Below are 21,645 nucleotides of genomic sequence, written 5' to 3'. Positions count from 1 at the left end.
TCTGGATCTGGGCAGAAGGGATTTCTGGATCTGGGCGGAAGGGATATCTGGATCTGGGCAGAAGGGATATCTGGATCTGGACAGAAGGGATATCTGGATCTGGGCAGAAGTGATATCTGGATCTGGGCAGAAGGGATATCTGGATCTGGACAGAGGGATATCTGGATCTGGACAGAGGGATATCTGGATCTGGACAGAAGGGATATCTGGATCTGGACAGAAGGGATATCTGGATCTGGACAGAAATGATATCTGGATCTGGACAGAAGGGATATCTGGATCTGGACAGAAGGGATCTGGGGCTGTTGCAGTGACTGTATTACCGCCACACCGGCGGTAACGAGTCATGACGGCAGTCAAATTCCATGTGACCGTTTAGTCACGGAAACTAGGCTCCTCCAAGCTCTGATGCTGCTGATGGTCATTAGTACCTATCAAACTTGCTAACTGACTGGCACTCTATAATCACTCTGACATCAACACAAATGTGTTTGAAACTCTAATCAAACACTTCACGAGAGCCCATGAGCACATGTTGGGCAACATTTCTTTGCAATTGCACGAGAAAACAAAGTGATAGCCTCTGTTAAAAAGAGGAGGATCCCATCAGCTTTCTATAGGCTAGACCTACTATATTTATTTATCGACTTTCCTAATATTAATCACATTGCTTCTGTTTAAAACAGGAGTATAGGAGTATAGCCTACCTGACTGGCATGAAAATAAACCATGACATGTATTTTTTCGCTGCTTCCCCTGTTTCGAGACAGGTGCATGATAATAGTCTATTCTAAATCAAAACTAATATCACACCTATATTATTTAGTATATGTGAAGACAAGATTAAAACAAGAATAGTCTGATGGGTGAAAATATTAGCCTATCACTTGTGAAATATATATTGTCACTTGTGAATGATGCCCAGCATAAGAAACTGCCTTTTTTGTGACTTTTTCTCATCATAGTTGCACACCTCATGTAGCCTAGCCCATAGGCCTATATGTTTTAATAATGTTTGCATAACTAATAAAGTGCCAACATTAAGCACATTAATCTGCTTCACAAAGGGTTTAGAGCCTCACTGGCATACATAAGCAGCACAAGTTTCAAATTAATTTTCACCATAAAAATGCACCTTTATAATAAAAGCATTACATGCATTATCGCATTAGCTGTCACTTTTGATAATGGTGTTTTTCCGCTAATGGAACATTCGTGCTTATAGCCTACTGCCATGTGTGCATTGCTGTGCTTATAATGTGAAGAAATAGAATATGAATATGTGGACAACTACAAATGTGGACAACAACATAGGATATGTATATGAATATGTGGACAACTCCATAGGATATGTATATGAATATATGTATGTCAACAACTACATAGAATATGTATATGAATATGTGGACAACTACATAGGATATGTATATGAATATGTGGACAACTACATAGGATATGTATATGAATATGTGGACAACTACAAATACCTAGGTGTCTGGTTACACTGTAAACTCTCCTTCCAGACTCACATTAAGCATCTCCAATCCAAAATTAAATCTAGAAACAGCTTCCTATTTCGCAACAAAACCTCCTTCATTCATGCTGCCAAACATACCCTAATTAAAACTGACTAGCCTACCAATCCTTGACTCCAGCAATGTCATTTACAAAATATCCTCCAACACTCTACTCAGCAAACTGGAAGTAGTCTATCACAGTGCCATCTGTTTTGTCACCAAAGCCCCATATACTACCCACCACTGCACCTGTATGCTCTCGTTGGCTGGCCCTCACTACATATTCGTCACCAAACCCACTGACTCCAGGTCATCTATAAGTCTTTGTTAAGCCCCTCCTTATCTCAGCTCACTGGTCACCATAGCAACACCCACCCATAGCACTCACTCCAGCAGGTATTTTTCACTTGTCACCACCAAAGCCAACACTTACTTTGGCCGCCTTTCCTTCCAGTTCTCTGCTGCCAATGACTGGAACGAATTGCAAAGATATCTAAAGCTAGAGTCTTATATCTCCCGCTCTAACTTTAAGCATCAGCTATCAGAGCAGCTTACCGATCACTGTACCTGTACACAGCCAATCTGTAAATAGCCCACCCAACTACCTCATCCACATATTGTTACTTACCCTCTTGCTCTTTTGCACCCCAGTATCTCTACTAGCACATCATCATCTGCACATCTATCACTCCAGTGTTAATACTAAATTGTAATTATTTCGCCTCCATGGCCTATTTATTGCCTTACCTCCCTACTCTTCTACATTTGCACACACTGTACATAGATGTTTCTATTGTGTTATTGTACGTTTGTTTATGTGTGTTGTGTTGTTGTTTTTGTTGCACTGCTTTGCTTATCTTGGCCAGGTTGCAGTTGTAAATGAGAACTTAAATAAATAAATAAAAGAAAAAGAAATAGCCTAATAGTTTATCAACATTTTAAGCGAAATGTTCTGATCTGTTGCGTCAGCCACATTGCGTAAACAAGTTCAATGCAAGTGGTTATATTAATTTGGGATCTATTGCATCCCACAACTGTCTCAGACTATGTTTGGAATATTTATTTCTCACACAGAATAGGTAAACTTTTGTACATTTGTGGCCAAAAGTTTTTAGAATGACACAAATATGAATTTTCACAAAGTCTGCTGGCTCAGTTTGTATGATGGCAATTTGAATATACTCCAGGATGGTATGAAGAGTGATCAGATTAATTGCAATTAATTGCAAAGTCCCTCGTTGCCATGCAAATGAACTGAATCCCCCAAAAACATGTTCACTGCATTTCAGCTCTGCCACAAAAGGACCAGCTGACATCATGTCAGTGATTCTCTCGTTAAGACAGGTGTGAGTGTTGACGAGGACAAGGCTGGAGATCACTCTGTCATGCTGATTGAGTTCGAATAACAGACTGGAAGCTTCAAAAGGAGGGTGGTGCTTGGAATCATTGTTGTTCCTCTGTCAACCATGGTTACCTGCAAGGAAACACATGCCGTCATCATTGCTTTGCACAAAAAGGGCTTCACGGGCAAGGATATTGCTGCCAGTAAGATTGTACCTAAATCAACCATTTATCGGATCATCGAGAACTTCAAGAAGAGCGGTTCAATTGTTGACAAGAAGGCTTCAGGGTGCCCATGAAAGTCCAGCAAGCGCCAGGACTGTCTCCTAAAGTTGATTCAGCTGCAGGATCAGGGCACCGCCAGTACAGAGCTTGCTCAGGGATGGCAGCAGGCAGGTGTGAGTGCATCTGAGACGAAGACTTTTGGAGGATGGCCTGGTGTCAAGAAGGGCAGCAAGGAAGCCACTTCTCTCCAGGAAAAACATCAGGGACAGACTGATATTCTGCACAAGGTACAGGAATTGGACTGCTGAGGACTGGGGTAAAGTCATTTTCTCCGATGAATCCCCTTTCCGATTGTTTCGAGCATCCGGACAAAAGGTTGTCCGGAGAAGACAAGGTGAGCGCTACCATCATTCCTGTGTCATGCCAACAGTAAAGCATCCTGAGACCATTCATGTGTGGAGTTGCTTCTCAGCCAAGGGAGTGGGCTCACTCACAATTTTGCCTAACAACACAGCCACGAATAAAGAATGGTACCAACACATCCTCCAAGAGCAACTTCCCCCTTAACCATCAAGGAACAGTTTGGTGACGAACAATGCCTTTTCCAGCATGATGCCATAAGGCAAAAGTAATAACTAAGTGGCTCTGGGAACAAAACATTGATATTTTGGGTCCATGGCCAGGAAACTCCCCAGACCTTAATCCCATTGAGAACTTGTGGTCAATCCTCAAGAGGCGGGGGGACAAACAAAAACTCACAAATTCTGACAAACTCCAAGCATTGATTATGCAAGAATGGGCTGCCATCAGTCAAGATGTGGCCCAGAAGATAATTGACAGCATGCCAGGGCGGATTGCAGAGGTCTTGAAAAACAAAGGTCAACAATGCAAATATTGACTCTTTGCATGAACTTCCTGTAATTGTCAATAAAAGCCTTCGACACTTATGAAATGCTTGTAATTATATTTCAGTATTCCATAGTAACATCTGACAAACATTTCTTAACACACTGAAGTAGCAAACTTTGTGGAAATTAATATTTGTGTCCTCAACTTTTGGCCATGACTGTACTTGTACTATGGGTAATAGTAGATTGACATAGGCTAGTGCTTCTGCAGTTTGTTAGGCCACCGCATCTTGTTGGCTGATGAAAAGTAAATGTGGACAGGTCTTCCAATAACTTCAATATGCATCTCGGGATCGGATCGAATGAGGGCGTGCGCAGTTGCGTCCCAGATGTGTCTGTCTTCACTTGTAGCCTGTGAGAAAGACCCAATCACGTGATGGAGAGCCATGTGAGTGAGAGGCGCTTAGGGGCGCGCAACACTCAGGTAGAAGGGCACAACGCAGCAATCCGGGCCAAGGGCACAACCGCAACTGGCCGCAAAAGGCATGGATTTTTTGGGGGTGCATTATGGCCACAAAGGGGATGTCGCCGTGATATTCGAGGCATTATCAAGTGCTTGTCAAATTGTGAATGAGAGACTGATAAAGTGTGTACAGCCTGCGCAAAAAAACAAAGCTACCTCATGTCTTTCAAGCAACTTTTTTCAAATCGTCATTGGAGTCGCATCATGCAGCCTTCCAATGTATTAAAGATCAAAACATATAGCCCAACGTCTGCAGAACAACTAAAGTTGTATTAATAACTCTAAATTAAGCCTATAGGAGTACCTACAGTGGGGCAAAAAAGTATTTAGTCAGCCACCAATTGTGCAAGTTCTCCCACTTAAAAAGATGAGAGAGGCCACGTAATTCTAAGGAAATCTTGCTGCTAAATGAAGTCGTGTAGCCCCCAGCCATTTGGCATAGACAGATCAGGACCTAACTTAAGGGCAACTCAGAGTATGCTATTCTGTTCTTTTGAAATAGACTATGATTTATTCATATCATGCTTCTTTAGACGTGTCTAAAATAAATAACGGATTTATTGTGAAGGTGTAGGCTATATGACATGGATTTATTATACTTTTTACAGTGTGGAAGCCAGGAAGCCAGCCAACAGTGTGGAAGCCATGAGATGATAAATGTGTTTATGTTGATTAACAGTCAATTACCGTGAGACCGACAGTTATTTGTTGGACAATCACAGGCTGACAAAATTTAGTGACCGCCACAGCCCTATCTGGACCTATGTATGAATCTCCCAGAGTGTTCAAAAAGCCATGCCAACATGCTCTGTGGTTTTCATTATTCTCATATGTGACCTTGGATTTCATTATTCTCATATGTGACCTTGGATTTCATTATTCACATATGTGACCTTGGATTTCATTATTCTCATATGTGACCTTGGATTTCATTATTCTCATATGTGACCTTGGATTTCATTATTCACATATGTGACCTTGGATTTCATTATTCTCATATGTGACTTTGGATTTCATTATTCACATATGTGACCTTGGATTTCATTATTCACATATGTGACCTTGGATTTCATTATTCACATATGTGACCTTGGGTGCTAACAGAAGGGAAGTTCAGAAGTATGATCAGTAATCAGTAATGGGCGACAGTGACAGCTATGGTTGGAGTTCACTTATTCATATTAAATGCTCTACTTTGCTCATCCTGTCTCTCACACAAGAAATTTCACAGGAAAAGAGAAAATGATTGATGGTTATAACACAGCAGAATGGAAATATTCCCTGTGCACAATCCTGTTAAATGAGCTTTTAGTGCCTTTTTTCAATAAGATATTTGTTCCTGGTTTTAGATGACAAGCCAATTACAAGTAGAGCGAATGTGCATCAAAAGCCCTTTTTTCTTTAAGCTGGATGAATTTAACTGGTCCTTCCTCATTAAGGAAATTGTCCCCATAATCAGGGATTCCCAGATGACTCATCTCCCAATATTCTTTAGTCTGGCTCCAGATTCCTTGAGGTGGAGAGTTATTCTTATGTATCAAAGGAATGATGAACCCTCTGATGCAGCATGGAGAGAGGATGGCAGTTGCACACCATCAAAAACAGATTCTTTCCACCTCTGGAAATGACTCTCTCTGCAGTGATTTGAGGTTAGTGATTATGGGTGAGTCAGGCCCTTAGAATTCAATAGCCATCAAACCTCTCTAACATCTGCTGGGGGACAAATCCATTTGATGCCAACACAACAACCTGTTCCCACAGACTTTGGCCGTAGTGTATTGGAGGAAAAGTCTCCTGCCCAACATCTTTCATTTTTGTCATTTAGCAGACACTCTTATCCAGAGCAACCAGGGTTAAGTGCCTTGCTCAAGGGCACAATATATTTTACATAGTCGACTCGGAGATTCAAACCAGCAACCTTTTAGTTACTGGCCCAATGCTCTTAACCGTTGGCTACCTGCTGCCCAGCAGAAAAGTGTGTAGCAGGGAGCAATGGCACAGGACGCCTCCTGCAACAGCGCTGTCTGCCTCTAGTCAGTGGAAACCAGTTCGCTATGAAAGAGGGAGCACAGCCATCACAGCATCGATTAAGACAGACAGCAGCTTAACACTAAAACACTTCAGTTGCCTCATAGTAACTGCCTCTGCAATTACAGAGTGTGATGGTCTGCTCGACTGGCAGACATGATCACACCGGTGGCAGTTACCTCCAATCAAATAGAGCAGATATCCCTGCGCAGCCAGCTGTCTTTTCTCATTATTCAGCAGCTGATGTCTAGTGGAACGGATTTGCAAATACTTTTGGATATTCACCGCTGACACATGGCTCCAGGCATAAGCGACATAAGCTTATGTCGAGGTCCCAACTTACTGTTGATTGTTACAATAGTAGAATGCACTAGGTGCAAATGTGGTTGTGCATCAGCAGTTTCTCTCTTGTTATGTCAGTCACTGACAGTAACTTAATTAGCATGTCATCTAACAATTTTTAGATTGGTAAATGAGTCTAGCCAGCAATCTAAACGTGTAGTAATCATGGCCGAATTCCAACCAGGCACGCAGGGCAGGTGCCCTGACCTCCCGGGGACCCCTATTGATTTTGATAGTGACTCTCACTCAGATATCATTAACATGGCATAAGTTGTGGAAAAATGTGTATAATAGCAGAAAGCTTGCTTTAAAACTGCTACATTTTCTCCACTCCCCATGGCAAAATGTGTCCAATTGCAGGAAATTAACTTTAACACTTACATTTGATCTCTGCCGTCAAGAGGTGGGCCACCAAAATGTGTGTGTGTGGGGGGGGGGGGGGTCCAGCAACCAAATCTTGCTTAGGGCTCCAGCAGGTGTATTTCACTGATCATCCCTAAAGCCAACACCTCATTCGGCCGCCTTTCGTTCCAGTACTCTGCTGCCTGTGACTGGAACGAATTGCAAAATTTGCTTAAATTGGAGACCTTTATCTCCCTCACCAACTTCAAACATCAGCTATCTGAGCAGCTAACCGATCGCTGCAGCTGTACATAATCTATTGGTAAATAGCCCACCCATTTTCACCTACCTCATCCCCACAGTTTTTATTTATTTACTTTTCTGCTCTTTTGCACAACAATATCTCTACCTGTACATGATCATTTATCAATCCAGTGTTAATCTGCAATATTGTAATTATTCGCCTACCTCCTCATGCCTTTTGCACACATTGTATATAGACTCCCCTTTTTTTCTACTGTGTTATTGACTTGTTAATTGTTTACTCCATGTGTAACTCTGTGTTGTCTGTTCACACTGCTATGCTTTATCTTGGCCAGGACGCAGTTGTAAATGAGAACTTGTTCTCAACTAGCCTACCTGGTTAAATAAAGGTGAAATAAATAAAATAAAATAAAAAAAGGGCCCCCAAAAGGCAAGGGCCGGCTCTGCAAATGGCCTTTGAGCATGGCATGTTGTAAGGCCTAATGCACATGCATAGTGACAGTTGACATAGAGCAGACATAAACAAGCCTTTTCACAATAGCTCTGAACTCATTACATTTACATTTAAGTCATTTAGCAGACGCTCTTATCCAGAGCGACTTACAAATTGAAGCAGAAAGCTTGCTTTCAGAGCCACACTAGTGCAGTTACTCAACCCTGCACCTTAGAGACTGCTGCTCTATATACATAGACATGGAATCAATGGTTACTTTAATAATGGTACACTAGTCACTTGAATAATGTTTAATGTTTACATACTGCTTTACTCATCTCATATGTATATACTGTATTCTATTCTACTGTATTTTAGTCAATGCCACTCCGACATTGCTCATTCTTACATTTATATATTTCTTAATTAGATTATTTTACTTTTATATTTGTGTGTATTGTTGTGAATTTCTGGATACTACTGCACTGTTGGAGCTAGTAACACAAGCATTTCGCTACACCCACAATAACATCTGCTAAATATGTTTATGTGACCAATAAATTGTGATTTGATTTGAAAACATTTCGATTGTGTGGATACAGAGCAGTAACACACTATGGTATGGTGAGCCTGTTTACAAAGCATTAGTTATTTTTGATTATCTCTCAAAATGCAGTTCGATTTTAGGAAATGAATTGTAGTATAACCACAGAAACAGCGCAGCAGGGTAGCCTATAGCAATCAAGGCTTGTTGCTAAGGAACAACCGGAACATCGCCTCTTACTTTTTGTGATTACCTTCTCCCTATATCAAATCATACAGCCACAGATAGAACAATGAGCCAGATGTTTCACCAGAGTAGAAATCTGAAGCATCCGGTTGGCATTTCCACTTAACACCAAATATGGAAGCCCAGTGGCTGGCAGTGGGAGAAGATGGATCGAGATGGATTTTGGCCAACATTCTACACATTTTCTCATTAATGAAACATTGGATCTCAATACAGTTTCTGTTCCCAAAACTCAAATCTGTTACGAACAGACTGGAATAAATTTAGTAGACATTACTGTTTGCCAAAGTTTCTAAAAATGGTGTTGTTTAGAAGGAGTGCAAGGGTGAATTGAGTTATTGCACACGAATACTTCACAGAGTAGGCGTTCCCTAATGTAAATATGCAAATACATGCGAGAACGCGACAATAAGATCTCGCTAGCTCGTGCTTGGCTCTGTCCACCTCCTTGCTTGTTTTTTTGCCCACTATGATTAATTTGCTCCCATTGGAAACAACAGGCTGTGGTCTATCTTGGGTTAGTTCGAAAAATATTTGATACAACCTTCCATTACATTCAGGCTGAGACAGTGTTTCTCCTAGATTGTTTCAGGCGGGGTCCAAAGCCCCCCAAAATTAACATGGGCCTCTTTAAACATTTGAATTGAAATCAATTTCCCTAATACCCATAGGACCCCACCTAAATAATGGAAACAATGTGGTGAGATCCTTTGGTACAAACCAGCTAAAGTTCTGATGAATATTCAAATGTAAAGTGGGCAATTTAGACTCTGACGTCTTTCTTTTTCCAACCAAGATAAGAACTATCTTAATTTGATCACCCTGCATGGCAGGGAACGTGTTATTGTGTTTGAGGTTTAAAAAGGCTTCTAAAATGTGTAACGTCCACTTGTCAGACTGGATTTGCACCAACCCTTACAAAAAAGCCCATTAATACAAATTCACACAATAATTCTCATTTCCTGTTGCTGTGAAAAACTGATCAAATTAATATCACACATCTGTACTATATAATGAGTGGAGACTGAATCAATGTCAGTCATGCATTCATTGACAAAGCTACTACTATCAATCATATTGTGAAGACACATTTAGTGTTCAGGAGCAGTCCTATTCTTGTCCTCATCTTACCTTGAGGAAAGACAATCCCTATGGGAGGGAGGCAATGGTGGAAATACAATTGTTCACCACTGCTGACCTTTCAAGACCAATATTGTTAATCTCCCTTAATAAAGATAGAAGGTAATTGAGCATAAGAAGATGGAGATTGCCCTGAATGCGTTAATCATAAGGAGAGCCAATATATTGAGCCAAAAACAGTGTGACATAAGCTGCCTGTTGGCGATCCATAGGTGGCTGAGTTTGCATAGGACGTCAATTCTATACAGTGAGGGAAAAAAGTATTTGATCCCCTGCTGATTTTGTATGTTTGCCCACTGAAAAAGAAATGATCAGTCTATAATTTGAATGGTAGGTTTATTTGAACAGTGAGAGACAGAATAACAACAACAAAAATTCAGAAAAACGCATGTCAAAAAATGTTATAAATTGATTTTCATTTAAATGAGGGAAATAAGTATTTTACCCCTCTGCAAAACATGACTTAGTAATTGGCGGCAAAACCCTTGTTGGCAATCACAGAGGTCAGACGTTTCTTGTAGTTGGCCACCAGGTTTGCACACATCTCAGGAGGGATTTTGTCCCACTCCTCTTTGTAGATCTTCTCCAAGTCATTAAGGTTTTGAGGCTGACGTTTGGCAACTCAAACCTTCAGCTCCCTCCACAGAGTTTCTATGGGATTAAGGTCTGGAGACTGGCTAGGCCAATCCAGGACCTTAATGTGCTTCTTCTTGAGCCACTCCTTTGTTGCCTTGGCCGTGTGTTTTGGGTCATTGTCATGCTGGAATACCCATCCACGACCCATTTTCAATGTCCTGGCTGAGGGAAGGAGATTGACAGTACAAGATTTGACAGTACATGGCCCCATCCATCGTCCCTTTGATGCAGTGAAGTTGTCCTGTCCCCTTAGCAGAAAAACACCCCCAAAGCATAATGTTTCCACCTCCATGTTTGACGATGGGGATGGTGTTCTTGGGGTCCTAGGCAGCATTCCTCCTCCTCCAAACACGGCGAGTTGAGTTAATTACCAAAGAGCTCCATTTTGGTCTCATCTGACCACAACACATTCACCCAGTTGTCCTCTGAATCATTCAGATGTTCATTGGAAAACTTCAGACAGGCATGTATATCTGCTTTCTTGAGCAGTGGGACATTGCGGGCGCTGCAGGATTTCAGTCCTTCACGGCGTAGTGTGTTACCAATTGTTTTCTTTGTGACTATGGTCCCAGCTGCCTTGAGATCATTGACAAGATCCTCCCGTGTAGTTCTGGGCTGATTCCTCACCGTTCTCATAATCATTGCAACTCCACGAGGTGAGATCTTGCATGGAGCCCCAGGCCGAGGGAGATTGACAGTTCTTTTGTGTTTCTTCCATTTGCGAATAATCGCACCAACTGTTGTCACCTTCTCACCAAGCTGCTTGGCGATGGTATTGTAGCCCATTCCAGCCTTGTGTAGGTCTACAATCTTGTCCCTGACATCCTCCTGATTGATTGATTGCTTCTGTGGACAGGTGTCTTTTATACAGGTAACACGCTGAGATTAGGAGCACTCCCTTTAAGAGTGTGCTCCTAATCTCAGCTCATTACCTGTATAAAAGACACCTAGGAGCCAGAAATCTTTCTGATTGAGAGGGGGTCAAATACTTATTTCCCTCATTAAAATGCAAATCGATTTATAACATTTTTGACATGTGTTTTTCTGGATTTTTGTTGTTGTTCTTGTCTCTCACTGTTCAAATAAACTTATCATTAAAATTATAGGCTGATCATTTCTTTGTCAGTGGGCATACGTACAAAATCAGCAGGGGATCAAATACTTTTTCACTCACTGTACATGTTATTCACTTGAGTTTGAGAGGATGGAACTACTAGTATTAACCTGTATTCTCTGCCCATTTACCTGATGCTGTTTGGCATAGAGCACTGTGTGGAGCCTATTCAAACAAATTTCTATCCCCATATGACATCCAGTACATGGACGTCTTTGAAGTGGCTTTATGAAACCAACTAACATCATGAAATGAGGAGATGAGATGTGTTATTGCTGAAGGGTTGTTGAATAATCGATCAGGTAACACTTACAAAAACAAATATGTATTGATTTGAAGTGGCTTTATGAAACCAACTAACATCATGAAATGAGGAGATGAGATATGTTATTACTGAAGGGTTGTTGAATGACTGATCAGGTAACACTTACAGAAAAAGTTATTTGGCATTTTGCTCAGAACCCTCCTTTCAAACTTCTTCAGGATTGATGGGTCCCCTGTGGGATGGTTGAGCTAACATAGGCTAATATGATTAGCATGAGGTTGTAAGTAACAAGAAGATTTCCCAAGACATAGACATATCTGATATTGGCAGAAAGCTTAAATTCTTGTTAATCTAACTGCAGTGTACAATTTACAGTAGCTATTACAGTGAACAAATACCATGCTATTGTTTGAGGAGAGTGCACATTTTTTAACATGAAAAGATGAAAACAAATTAGGCACCTTTGGGCAGTCTTGATACAAAATTTTGAACAAAAATACAACGGTTCATTGGATCAGTCTAAAACGTTGCACATACACTGCTGCCACCTAGGGGCCAAAATCTAAATTGCACCGGGGCTGGAATAATACATATGGCCTGTCTCTTGCATTTCAAAGATGATGGTACAAAAAAACAGTTGGTTTTTTCTTTGTATTATCTTTTACCAGATCTAATGTGTTATATTCTCCTACATTCCTTTCACATTTCCACATACCTCAAAGTGTTTCCTTTCAAACGGTACCAAGAAAATGGATATCCTACTTCAGGGCCTGAACAACAAGCAGTTAGATTTGGGTATGTCATTTTAGGCGAAAATTGATACAAAGGGTGTGATCCTTAAAATAATTGGACCTGACGTATTAGGCATACATTGTAGCAACCTGTTGATAAGAGGACAATTAAATGATAAATCTTTAATTTTGTTTGTGCATAGAGGGACATGTTTCCTGAATTGATTTCCCTACCTCGTCATGTTTTGCACCCTTCAAAATGATGATAAAATACAAGCACAAGCCTGACAACAATAAACGGGAAGGGATGGTCTGGTAGCCTGAATGTGGGAAGGGATGGTCTGGTAGGCTGACTGGGGGAAGGGATGGTCTGGTAGGCTGACTGGGGGAAGGGATGGTCTGGTAGCCTGAATGTGGGAAGGGATGGTCTGGTAGGCTGACTGGGGGAAGGGATGGTCTGGTAGCCTGAATGTGGGAAGGGATGGTCTGGTAGCCTGAATGTGGGAAGGGATGGTCTGGTAGCCTGAATGTGGGAAGGGATGGTCTGGTAGGCTGACTGGGGGAAGGGATGGTCTGGTAGGCTGACTGGGGGACGGGATGGTCTGGTAGGCTGACTGGGGGAAGGGATGGTCTGGTAGCCTGACTGGGGAAGGGATGGTCTGGTAGGCTGACTGGGGGAAGGGATGGTCTGGTAGGCTGACTGGGGGAAGGGATGGTCTGGTAGCCTGAATGTGGGAAGGGATGGTCTGGTAGGCTGACTGGGGGAAGGGATGGTCTGGTAGCCTGAATGTGGGAAGGGATGGTCTGGTAGCCTGAATGTGGGAAGGGATGGTCTGGTAGGCTGACTGGGGGAAGGGATGGTCTGGTAGCCTGACTGGGGAAGGGATGGTCTGGTAGGCTGACTGGGGGAAGGGATGGTCTGGTAGGCTGACTGGGGGAAGGGATGGTCTGGTAGCCTGAATGTGGGAAGGGATGGTCTGGTAGGCTGACTGGGGGAAGGGATGGTCTGGTAGCCTGACTGGGGGAAGGGATGGTCTGGTAGGCTGACTGGGGGAAGGGATGGTCTGGTAGCCTGAATGTGGGAAGGGATGGTCTGGTAGCCTGACTGGGGGAAGGGATGGTCTGGTAGCCTGACTGGGGGAAGGGATGGTCTGGTAGGCTGACTGGGGGAAGGGATGGTCTGGTAGCCTGACTGGGGGAAGGGATGGTCTGGTAGCCTGAATGTGGGAAGGGATGGTCTGGTAGCCTGACTGGGGGAAGGGATGGTCTGGTAGGCTGACTGGGGGAAGGGATGGTCTGGTAGCCTGACTGGGGGAAGGGATGGTCTGGTAGCCTGAATGTGGGAAGGGATGGTCTGGTAGCCTGACTGGGGGAAGGGATGGTCTGGTAGCCTGAATGTGGGAAGGGATGGTCTGGTAGCCTGAATGTGGGAAGGGATGGTCTGGTAGCCTGAATGTGGGAAGGGATGGTCTGGTAGCCTGACTGGGGGAAGGGATGGTCTGGTAGGCTGACTGGGGGAAGGGATGGTCTGGTAGGCTGACTGGGGGAAGGGATGGTCTGGTAGGCTGACTGGGGGAAGGGATGGTCTGGTAGGCTGACTGGGGAAGGGATGGTCTGGTAGGCTGACTGGGGGAAGGGATGGTCTGGTAGGCTGACTGGGGGAAGGGATGGTCTGGTAGGCTGACTGGGGGAAGGGATGGTCTGGTAGGCTGACTGGGGGAAGGGATGGTCAGAGAGAAAGCCTTGGTGTCTCCATGACAACAAAAAGCACTCTGCACTATTTTCCCTGCAGTTTTTCTGCCAACTGGAATGGATTTTCCACATGAGTGTGCAGATATCATTCTGTGGGTGACACTGATTGTCATTTGTTTGTGCTTGTGAGAGTTTTTGGATGAAAGAGCTGATCTGGTGGAAGATTGAGGGTGGGTTAGGTGTTGTTGTTAATGGCATGAACATTGTCCACTGTGTAGCTGTTTTGAACATATAAAGGTTCAAAAGGTCTTTGCAGTTACTAGAGCTATTAAGTTGGTATGCACTTAGGAAAGAATCCAAATTTGAGATAGGAATGACTAACTTGATTTTGTGTACATCATGCATTGACGTCAATGCAAGATTTTCACGAGTTATGCACAGCAATCTCAGGCTACATGTCTTTAAAAAAATTTGAATCATAATGCCAATCAGTTCACCACCACGGCGTTCATTGGGGTAAATGGAGGACTTTGTGAGTGGATTCTGAATTCCTCAAGGGAGTTGACTCTCTTGAGGTTGTGCTTAAAGTAGCTTACATGCCTCTGGGTCATCGTGAAGTGTGGCAATGTGGCACATGTTCAGTAGGGAACACCGTAATGAAACTTGTGCTGTGATTAATGAATATCTGTGTTCTTATTGGACAAGCTGAGGTAGTAGTTATTCTGGATAAAACTGAACTCTACTCAGGAGTCTTAGACTACTATGTCATCAGCAGAGATCAGTTGGTTGTCATCTCCTCTTTTGGTCAAAGACTAAAAGAAGCAGGCGAATGCTGATGGGCTACTAAGGCCACCCCGGCTGAGGAAGACATTTCTGAGAAACAGCATTGATTTACTTCTGGCCTTGAGCATCTTTCAATGACAGTGTGGGATTGTGGCTGGTGACTGGAGATACTCAACTGTTTCAAAGCTTTAGGCTCTTAACACCTTTGGTATAATATGAAGGACATTAGTGAAGCTGTTTAATTAAAAACACATCTCTGGCAAAGGCATGCTAAAAGATGCATGAGCTCCCTTCAATCAACAAACCTGTGACTAAAAGATGATATGTCTGTATAGAAAATGGTGTGATGCATACTGGGACCGGTAACAAAGTAACATGTGTAACCGATGTGAAATGGCTAGCTAGTTAGCGGTGGTGCGCGCTAATAGCGTTTCAATTGGTGACGTCACTCGCTCTGAGGCCCTTGAAGTAATTGTTCCCCTTGGTCTGCAAGGGCCACAGCTTTTGTGGCGCGATGTGTAACGATGCTTCGAGGGTGGCTGTTGTTGATGTGTGCAGAGGGTCCCTGGTTCGAGCCAAGGATGGGACGAGGAGAGGGACGGAAGCTATACTGTTACACATGTACACATGTCAATCAGAAAGCTATCAGCAGTCTCGTAGCCAATCCATCCTCTCAATGTCTCCATGCAGGCCAGACTGCTGCTCACTCTCACAAGGGCATATCAAGGGCTACACATTCAATACATTTCTAATGAGCCTTTACCCTGGCGAATCATTTTTCATTGAAAGGGTATAGGCCATACTACTATTGACATATAGCCATATGTAATAATGTAATAATAGTGCAATTACACATTGTTATATTGTACCTGTTAAGCCTGTAATTACTGTATTTTGCTTTAATATTATTGCAAAATAACAGGCCTTGTCATTTTTCTGGCCAATTTGACATGCATTTTGGGAGGGTGGGGCATATGCTCCTTAAAATATCTCTATATGTTCTCAAAGTAAAGTGTTTATGACAGTTAAATACCAATAATTACAAATAATGTTAAACTCCTATGTAGCCAATTTGTTTCTACTGTGCCACAACAATGGTTTCTACGGCAGCTAATGTTATGAGGGTGTCTATGAGGGTCTGGAAATCCGTTACATTTTAGCCAAAATTCCTTAACAACTGGAGTTGTAAATTGTAATTGTCTGATTAACATGTGATTGCAATGCTTTTTCTTGCAGCATTTTATTCTGACTAGGATACATGAGATTACACATGGTGCAATGCTCTGCCTATTGACACAAATAATGCAATATGCTTTATTTTTATGATGGCCTTCAGCACATGTTGTAATGTATTCCCTAATGAATTACACAGGCTAAATAATGTAGCAATTTGCTGGTCAATATCATGATTTACATGCGCCTCACTCCCGGTGCCATTCCTTCACATGCTCTGTTCAGATTAATTATTGAGCAGGGTGCCATATTCATCTATAAACAACCTGTTTCTTTCAATTTACCACATACTATTCTACATGATTTAAAAGGCAACAAGTTACTCATGGTGTCCCCGTTTATGTCGGGTTACTGTCCATTGATGTCCCTATTACTTTGAAATTTACAAAGACTAACCTAGACTAGGCTAGGATTTAACAAACATCTGGACAATTGCCAGGGCAGTGGAGACTATAAAACATGGGATTAGTTTGTGATATCTTACCTGATAATGACATACATGACGAGTACGTTCCCCACCAGACCAAGCACACACACGATAGAGTAAAGAGTCGTGATTATAATCGCGATGATCACTGGTGTCGAGTCTTTGGCGAGGTTGTCTGTTCTCTCACATTTGGCCTCTCCACTCACGTTATCGCTGAAGTTCCGACAAAAAACACTATTGTTCATCATGGCCAAATGTGAGAAATAGTACGGAATGTCCGATGTGTTGCCACCGCTTCCCATCGTCCACTGAATAATGATGTGTTGATTTGAAATGTAGGATATCACTGGCGCGACTTGCTGTATCGCTTTTTGTTGCAAGTCCACTGAAGCTGTCTGTGCTGAGGCGCTGAGCACAAGAAATCCCGGAACGATTATCTCACCTTCCAGGCTGTACAGTGTGAGTTTGAAGGCGCTTTTGTGTCACACCAAGTTAAGAACCCGTGGCGGAAGGAAGATGAACATGAATGAATATTACCAATTTCCCTTAATGCTTTTTCTCAATTTATCAAAAAATGACGTCACTCCATGAACCACCTGACGCACGGGCGTTAGAAAGTGGTTAGAAAGTGGTAATTGTCTGTATATAATTTTTTAAATTACTTAATTTAAGTGCGCTACAGTAGACTGCATACATTTTTCAAACTCCAAACCCAGCCGCAGGTCAATCTGAAGCGCAGCTATAGACACTGGCATATAGGCTACAATTGAAAGTCTCGTTGAAAGTGTAGGCTAGTAGCAAGCTACCAATATCAGAAAGATATAGGCTACAATTGTACAACAATGTGGTGGTGGTGTTGGTGATGATGAGGACGGTGGAGGAGGTGGTATCCTCTTAAGCAACAGGTGCACTTCATGCACCAACAGTCAAAGCATTATACAAGGTTTCACTAACTCCCAGTGCAGTGTAATGTTTCACTAACTCCCAGTGCAGTGTAATGTTTCACTAACTCCCAGTGCAGTGTAATGTTTCACTAACTCCCAATGCAGTGTAATGTTTCACTAACTCCCAGTGCAGTGTAATGTTTCACTAACTCCCAGTGCAGTGTAATGTTTCACTAACTCCCAGTGCAGTGTAATGTTTCACTAACTCCCAGTGCAGTGTAATGTTTCACTAACACCCAGTGCAGTGTAATGTTTCACTAACCCCCAGTGCAGTGTAATGTTTCACTAACTCCCAGTGCAGTGTAATGTTTCACTAACTCCCAGTGCAGTGTAATGTTTCACTAACTCTCAGTGCAGTGTAATGTTTCACTAACTCCCAGTGCAGTGTAATGTTTCACTAACTCCCAGTGCAGTGTAATGTTTCACTAACTCCCAGTGCAGTGTAATGTTTCACTAACTCCCAGTGCAGTGTAATGTTTCACTAACTCCCAGTGCAGTGTAATGTTTCACTAACTCCCAGTGCAGTGTAATGTTTCACTAACTCCCAGTGCAGTGTAATGTTTCACTAACTCCCAGTGCAGTGTAATGTAACTCCCAGTGCAGTGTAATGTTTCACTAACTCCAAGTGCAGTGTAATGTTTCACTAACTCCCAGTGCAGTGTAATGTTTCACTAACTCCCAGTGCAGTGTAATGTTTCACTAACTCCCAGTGCAGTGTAATGTTTCACTAACTCCCAGTGCAGTGTAATGTTTCACTAACTCCCAGTGCAGTGTAATGTTTCACTAACTCCCAGTGCAGTGTAATGTTTCACTAACTCCAAGTGCAGTGTAATGTTTCACTAACTCCCAGTGCAGTGTAATGTTTCACTAACTCCCAGTGCAGTGTAATGTTTCACTAACTCCCAGTGCAGTGTAATGTTTCACTAACTCCCAGTGCAGTGTAATGTTTCACTAACTCCCAGTGCAGTGTAATGTTTCACTAACTCCCAGTGCAGTGTAATGTTTCACTAACTCCAAGTGCAGTGTAATGTTTCACTAACTCCCAGTGCAGTGTAATGTTTCACTAACTCCCAGTGCAGTGTAATGTTTCACTAACTCCCAGTGCAGTGTAATGTTTCACTAACTCCCAGTGCAGTTTAATGTTTCACTAACTCCCAGTGCAGTGTAATGTTTCACTAACTCCCAGTGCAGTGTAATGTTTCACTAACTCCAAATGCAGTGTAATGCTTGATCACGTTCTGTATCTACATTGTAGATCACACATAACACTTTTACGCACGTAATCTCCTTTTGACACTTGTAGAATGATTTGAGTTATTCTTATATTTAATGTTTTGTGTTGCATTATAAGTGAAAGAGTTCTGGTACCCACTCCTATAATCCAATGGGCATTGATTTGAATCATGGTAATGTAACTCTGTGTTACATTGCTGTTTCTGGGAAATGTTAAGTGGATGACATTCATTTGTTAATGTGTTGAAGGCCGAACAAAGTTTTACAGAACAAAGCAGTTGCAGTTGCCACACTCAAAAACATTTGATTAAGTTTGGACAAATGCCACAGTGAGGCCTCTGTTTTGAATAATATACAAACTGCTTCTGTGATGTTATTATTAAAATATATCACTGCTATAGATCACAAGCACAGTTTTTAGTTACATCAAAACATATGTCCATGTGTCACTGTGCTGACTTTTGCCCAATACTTGCAGCAAAAACCTCTACCCCATCCTCTGGCTAGGCAGAGTACTTTAGGATTTTAGTTACTTGGGTGTAACAAGGGCCTTGCCGTGCGGCCCTACCAACCTTCCTATGTATTCGTAATGGCCCTTCACGTAAGTTGGGTTTGTTCCTTCTTTCACGTTGTCACTCCCTTATTTTCCGGTCTAGTATGAGGCCTTGGATAGATATACTCCTATTTAAATATTCTTAAGCGTTATGGATTCCTCCTATATTTCCTTACTTTCAAGTTATCTTTACCTCTGTATATATCAATACCCAATAACAACTCCTAGTAGTTATTATGCTCGTCAGCTAGTAGTCACTTGGAAACTAGTATTGGTATATGTTTTGACTCTCTTGAAAATATATTATTGTCCACACAATGAAATATTCTTTAGTGCAATCACTTTAACCTATAACCAGGGTCACTTTCTGTTCAGTGAGAGTGTCAAAGGCGTTTGCTCTCCAGATCGTTAATCTGGCCTAGTTGTCAAAGATACAAGCTTTTATTAAGTCACTCTGTTTTTTGTCTTATACACATCATTACAATTCAATGGTATACAGTTTCTCAATGCAACAATAATGCTCAATCAATCCTTAATGCTTTAAACTATGCCAGATTATATTGCAAAACTTTAAATGCGTTAACACTTCTAACAATATTGACTAAATAGCAAAAATAGTTAAATTTCCTTAAATGCTCAGCCCCTTGGTCACTTTCCCGTAATCAGTATTCTTACAGCTATGACGCTAGATTCCGAATTCCAATATCTCTATACACTTCCAACTCTGTGTATGGACTCAATATATTGTAACTGGTACTTGGCTATTTTTCCTTGAATTGCTAATCACATCTGGTTTCTGGTGTCAAAAATGCGAACCCCCCTTTGCCTGTGTGATCAAGAGGTGGTTAGACCTCTGTTTTTCGGAGACTCAGTCGGGTTCACAAGATTCAACCAGCTTCTTCAGATAATGACCCTATAAGTACTTAAGCAAAAATATCCAGCTCTCAAAATATTGTTCTAGTCCAACAAAAAGTGTATATCCTAATACTATTCACTTCCAACTCTGTGCATAGACTCAATATATGGTAACTGGTACTTGGCTGTTTTTCCTTGAATTGCTAATCACCTCTGGTTTCTGGTGTCAAAAATGCGAACACCCGCTTTGCCTGTGTGATCAAGAGGTGGTTAGACCTCTGTTTTTAGGAGACTCAGTCGCGTTCACAAGATTCAACCAGCTTCTTCAGAGTATGACCCAATAAGTACTTAAGCACAATTATCCGGTTCTCAAAATATTGTTTTACTCTATCAAAAAGCGTATAGTGCAATAGTAAATTTACCTATGATGATCCTCCATATGAAGTCTGTTTCATATGTTAGTGAGGATCATGCTGTCTTATGATCTCTGTTCTCTTTATATACTTATGATCTCTGTTCTCTTTATATACCTTCTTACAGGGGAAGTTCCCACTGGGGCTGTCGACCTACGTAACCTGAGGCCTGTGTGTTAAACGGAAGCTTCCTATTATTACCATTTAAGGTCATGCACTACTGACTCTCACATTGCTGCTTCCGTGTTACTGTTGGCTGATTCTACTCAATCATACCAGCTGGTTGTTTCTACCACTGGAGGTGGCGTAGGTGGTATGTCAAGCGTCAGCTGGGAGAAGTCTATGATAGGTATCTCCTCTGCTTCTCCCTGTTGTCCAGTTTCTGCAGGTGCGGTCCATGGTTCCATGAGGTCCCGTGAATGCCCTGTGTTGTTGTCCCCATTGCTTGATGGAGTGGGCAGATTCTTTTCATCTCCTGTCACACATGTCTTTGAAGTAGTATATTCTGCTGTAGATCACGGCAAGAGTGCGGCGGGTACAGTAGCCTAGTAGTTAGAGCGTTGGGTAAGTAACCGAAAGATTGCTGGTTAGAATACCTGAGCCGAGAAGGTGAAAATACGCCGGTGCACTTGAGGAAGGCACTAAGTCCTAATTTGCTCCAGAGGTGCTGTACTATTATGGCTGGCCGTGTAAAACAACACATTTCACTGCACCTATCCAGTGTATGTGACAAAACAACATCATTTTTTGTATTATTATTTACAGGTTATGTACTGTACCGTAAAGGGCCCATATTGTGTTCACATTCTTATTTCCAATGCTTGCCTGGCAAAGTATTTGTTTGGGAAGGCATACTGTTTAAAGAGAATAATGTTTTCTCTTTATTCAGTATGGCTAGTGTTAATTAGTATTTTAAATAGAACAAATTATATTTGAACCAAGGTAGAGCCCTCAATAGAGTGAAGATCCATTG

The 21,645-nt window shown here is 42.1% G+C and overlaps 1 protein-coding gene across 1 annotated transcript in view; it reads right to left on the bottom strand.

Moving 5' to 3' along the window:
* Positions 1–17,165, bottom strand: part of LOC135511890 (delta-type opioid receptor-like) — a 30,335-nt gene extending 13,170 nt beyond the window's left edge. Inside the window, exon 1 of the mRNA XM_064933401.1 lies at positions 16,732–17,165. Within this exon, the coding sequence (XP_064789473.1) occupies positions 16,732–16,976 (245 nt within the window). The 5' untranslated portion in view covers positions 16,977–17,165. The remainder of the gene's footprint in view (positions 1–16,731) is intronic.
* Between the last annotated feature and the right edge of the window lie 4,480 nt (positions 17,166–21,645).

This window comes from Oncorhynchus masou, chromosome 24 (genome assembly GCF_036934945.1).
Source record: "Oncorhynchus masou masou isolate Uvic2021 chromosome 24, UVic_Omas_1.1, whole genome shotgun sequence".
Classification (NCBI taxonomy): domain Eukaryota; kingdom Metazoa; phylum Chordata; class Actinopteri; order Salmoniformes; family Salmonidae; genus Oncorhynchus; species Oncorhynchus masou.
The sequence above is the reverse complement of the archived record's forward strand: the minus strand, read 5'-3'. Positions and strand labels throughout refer to the sequence as shown.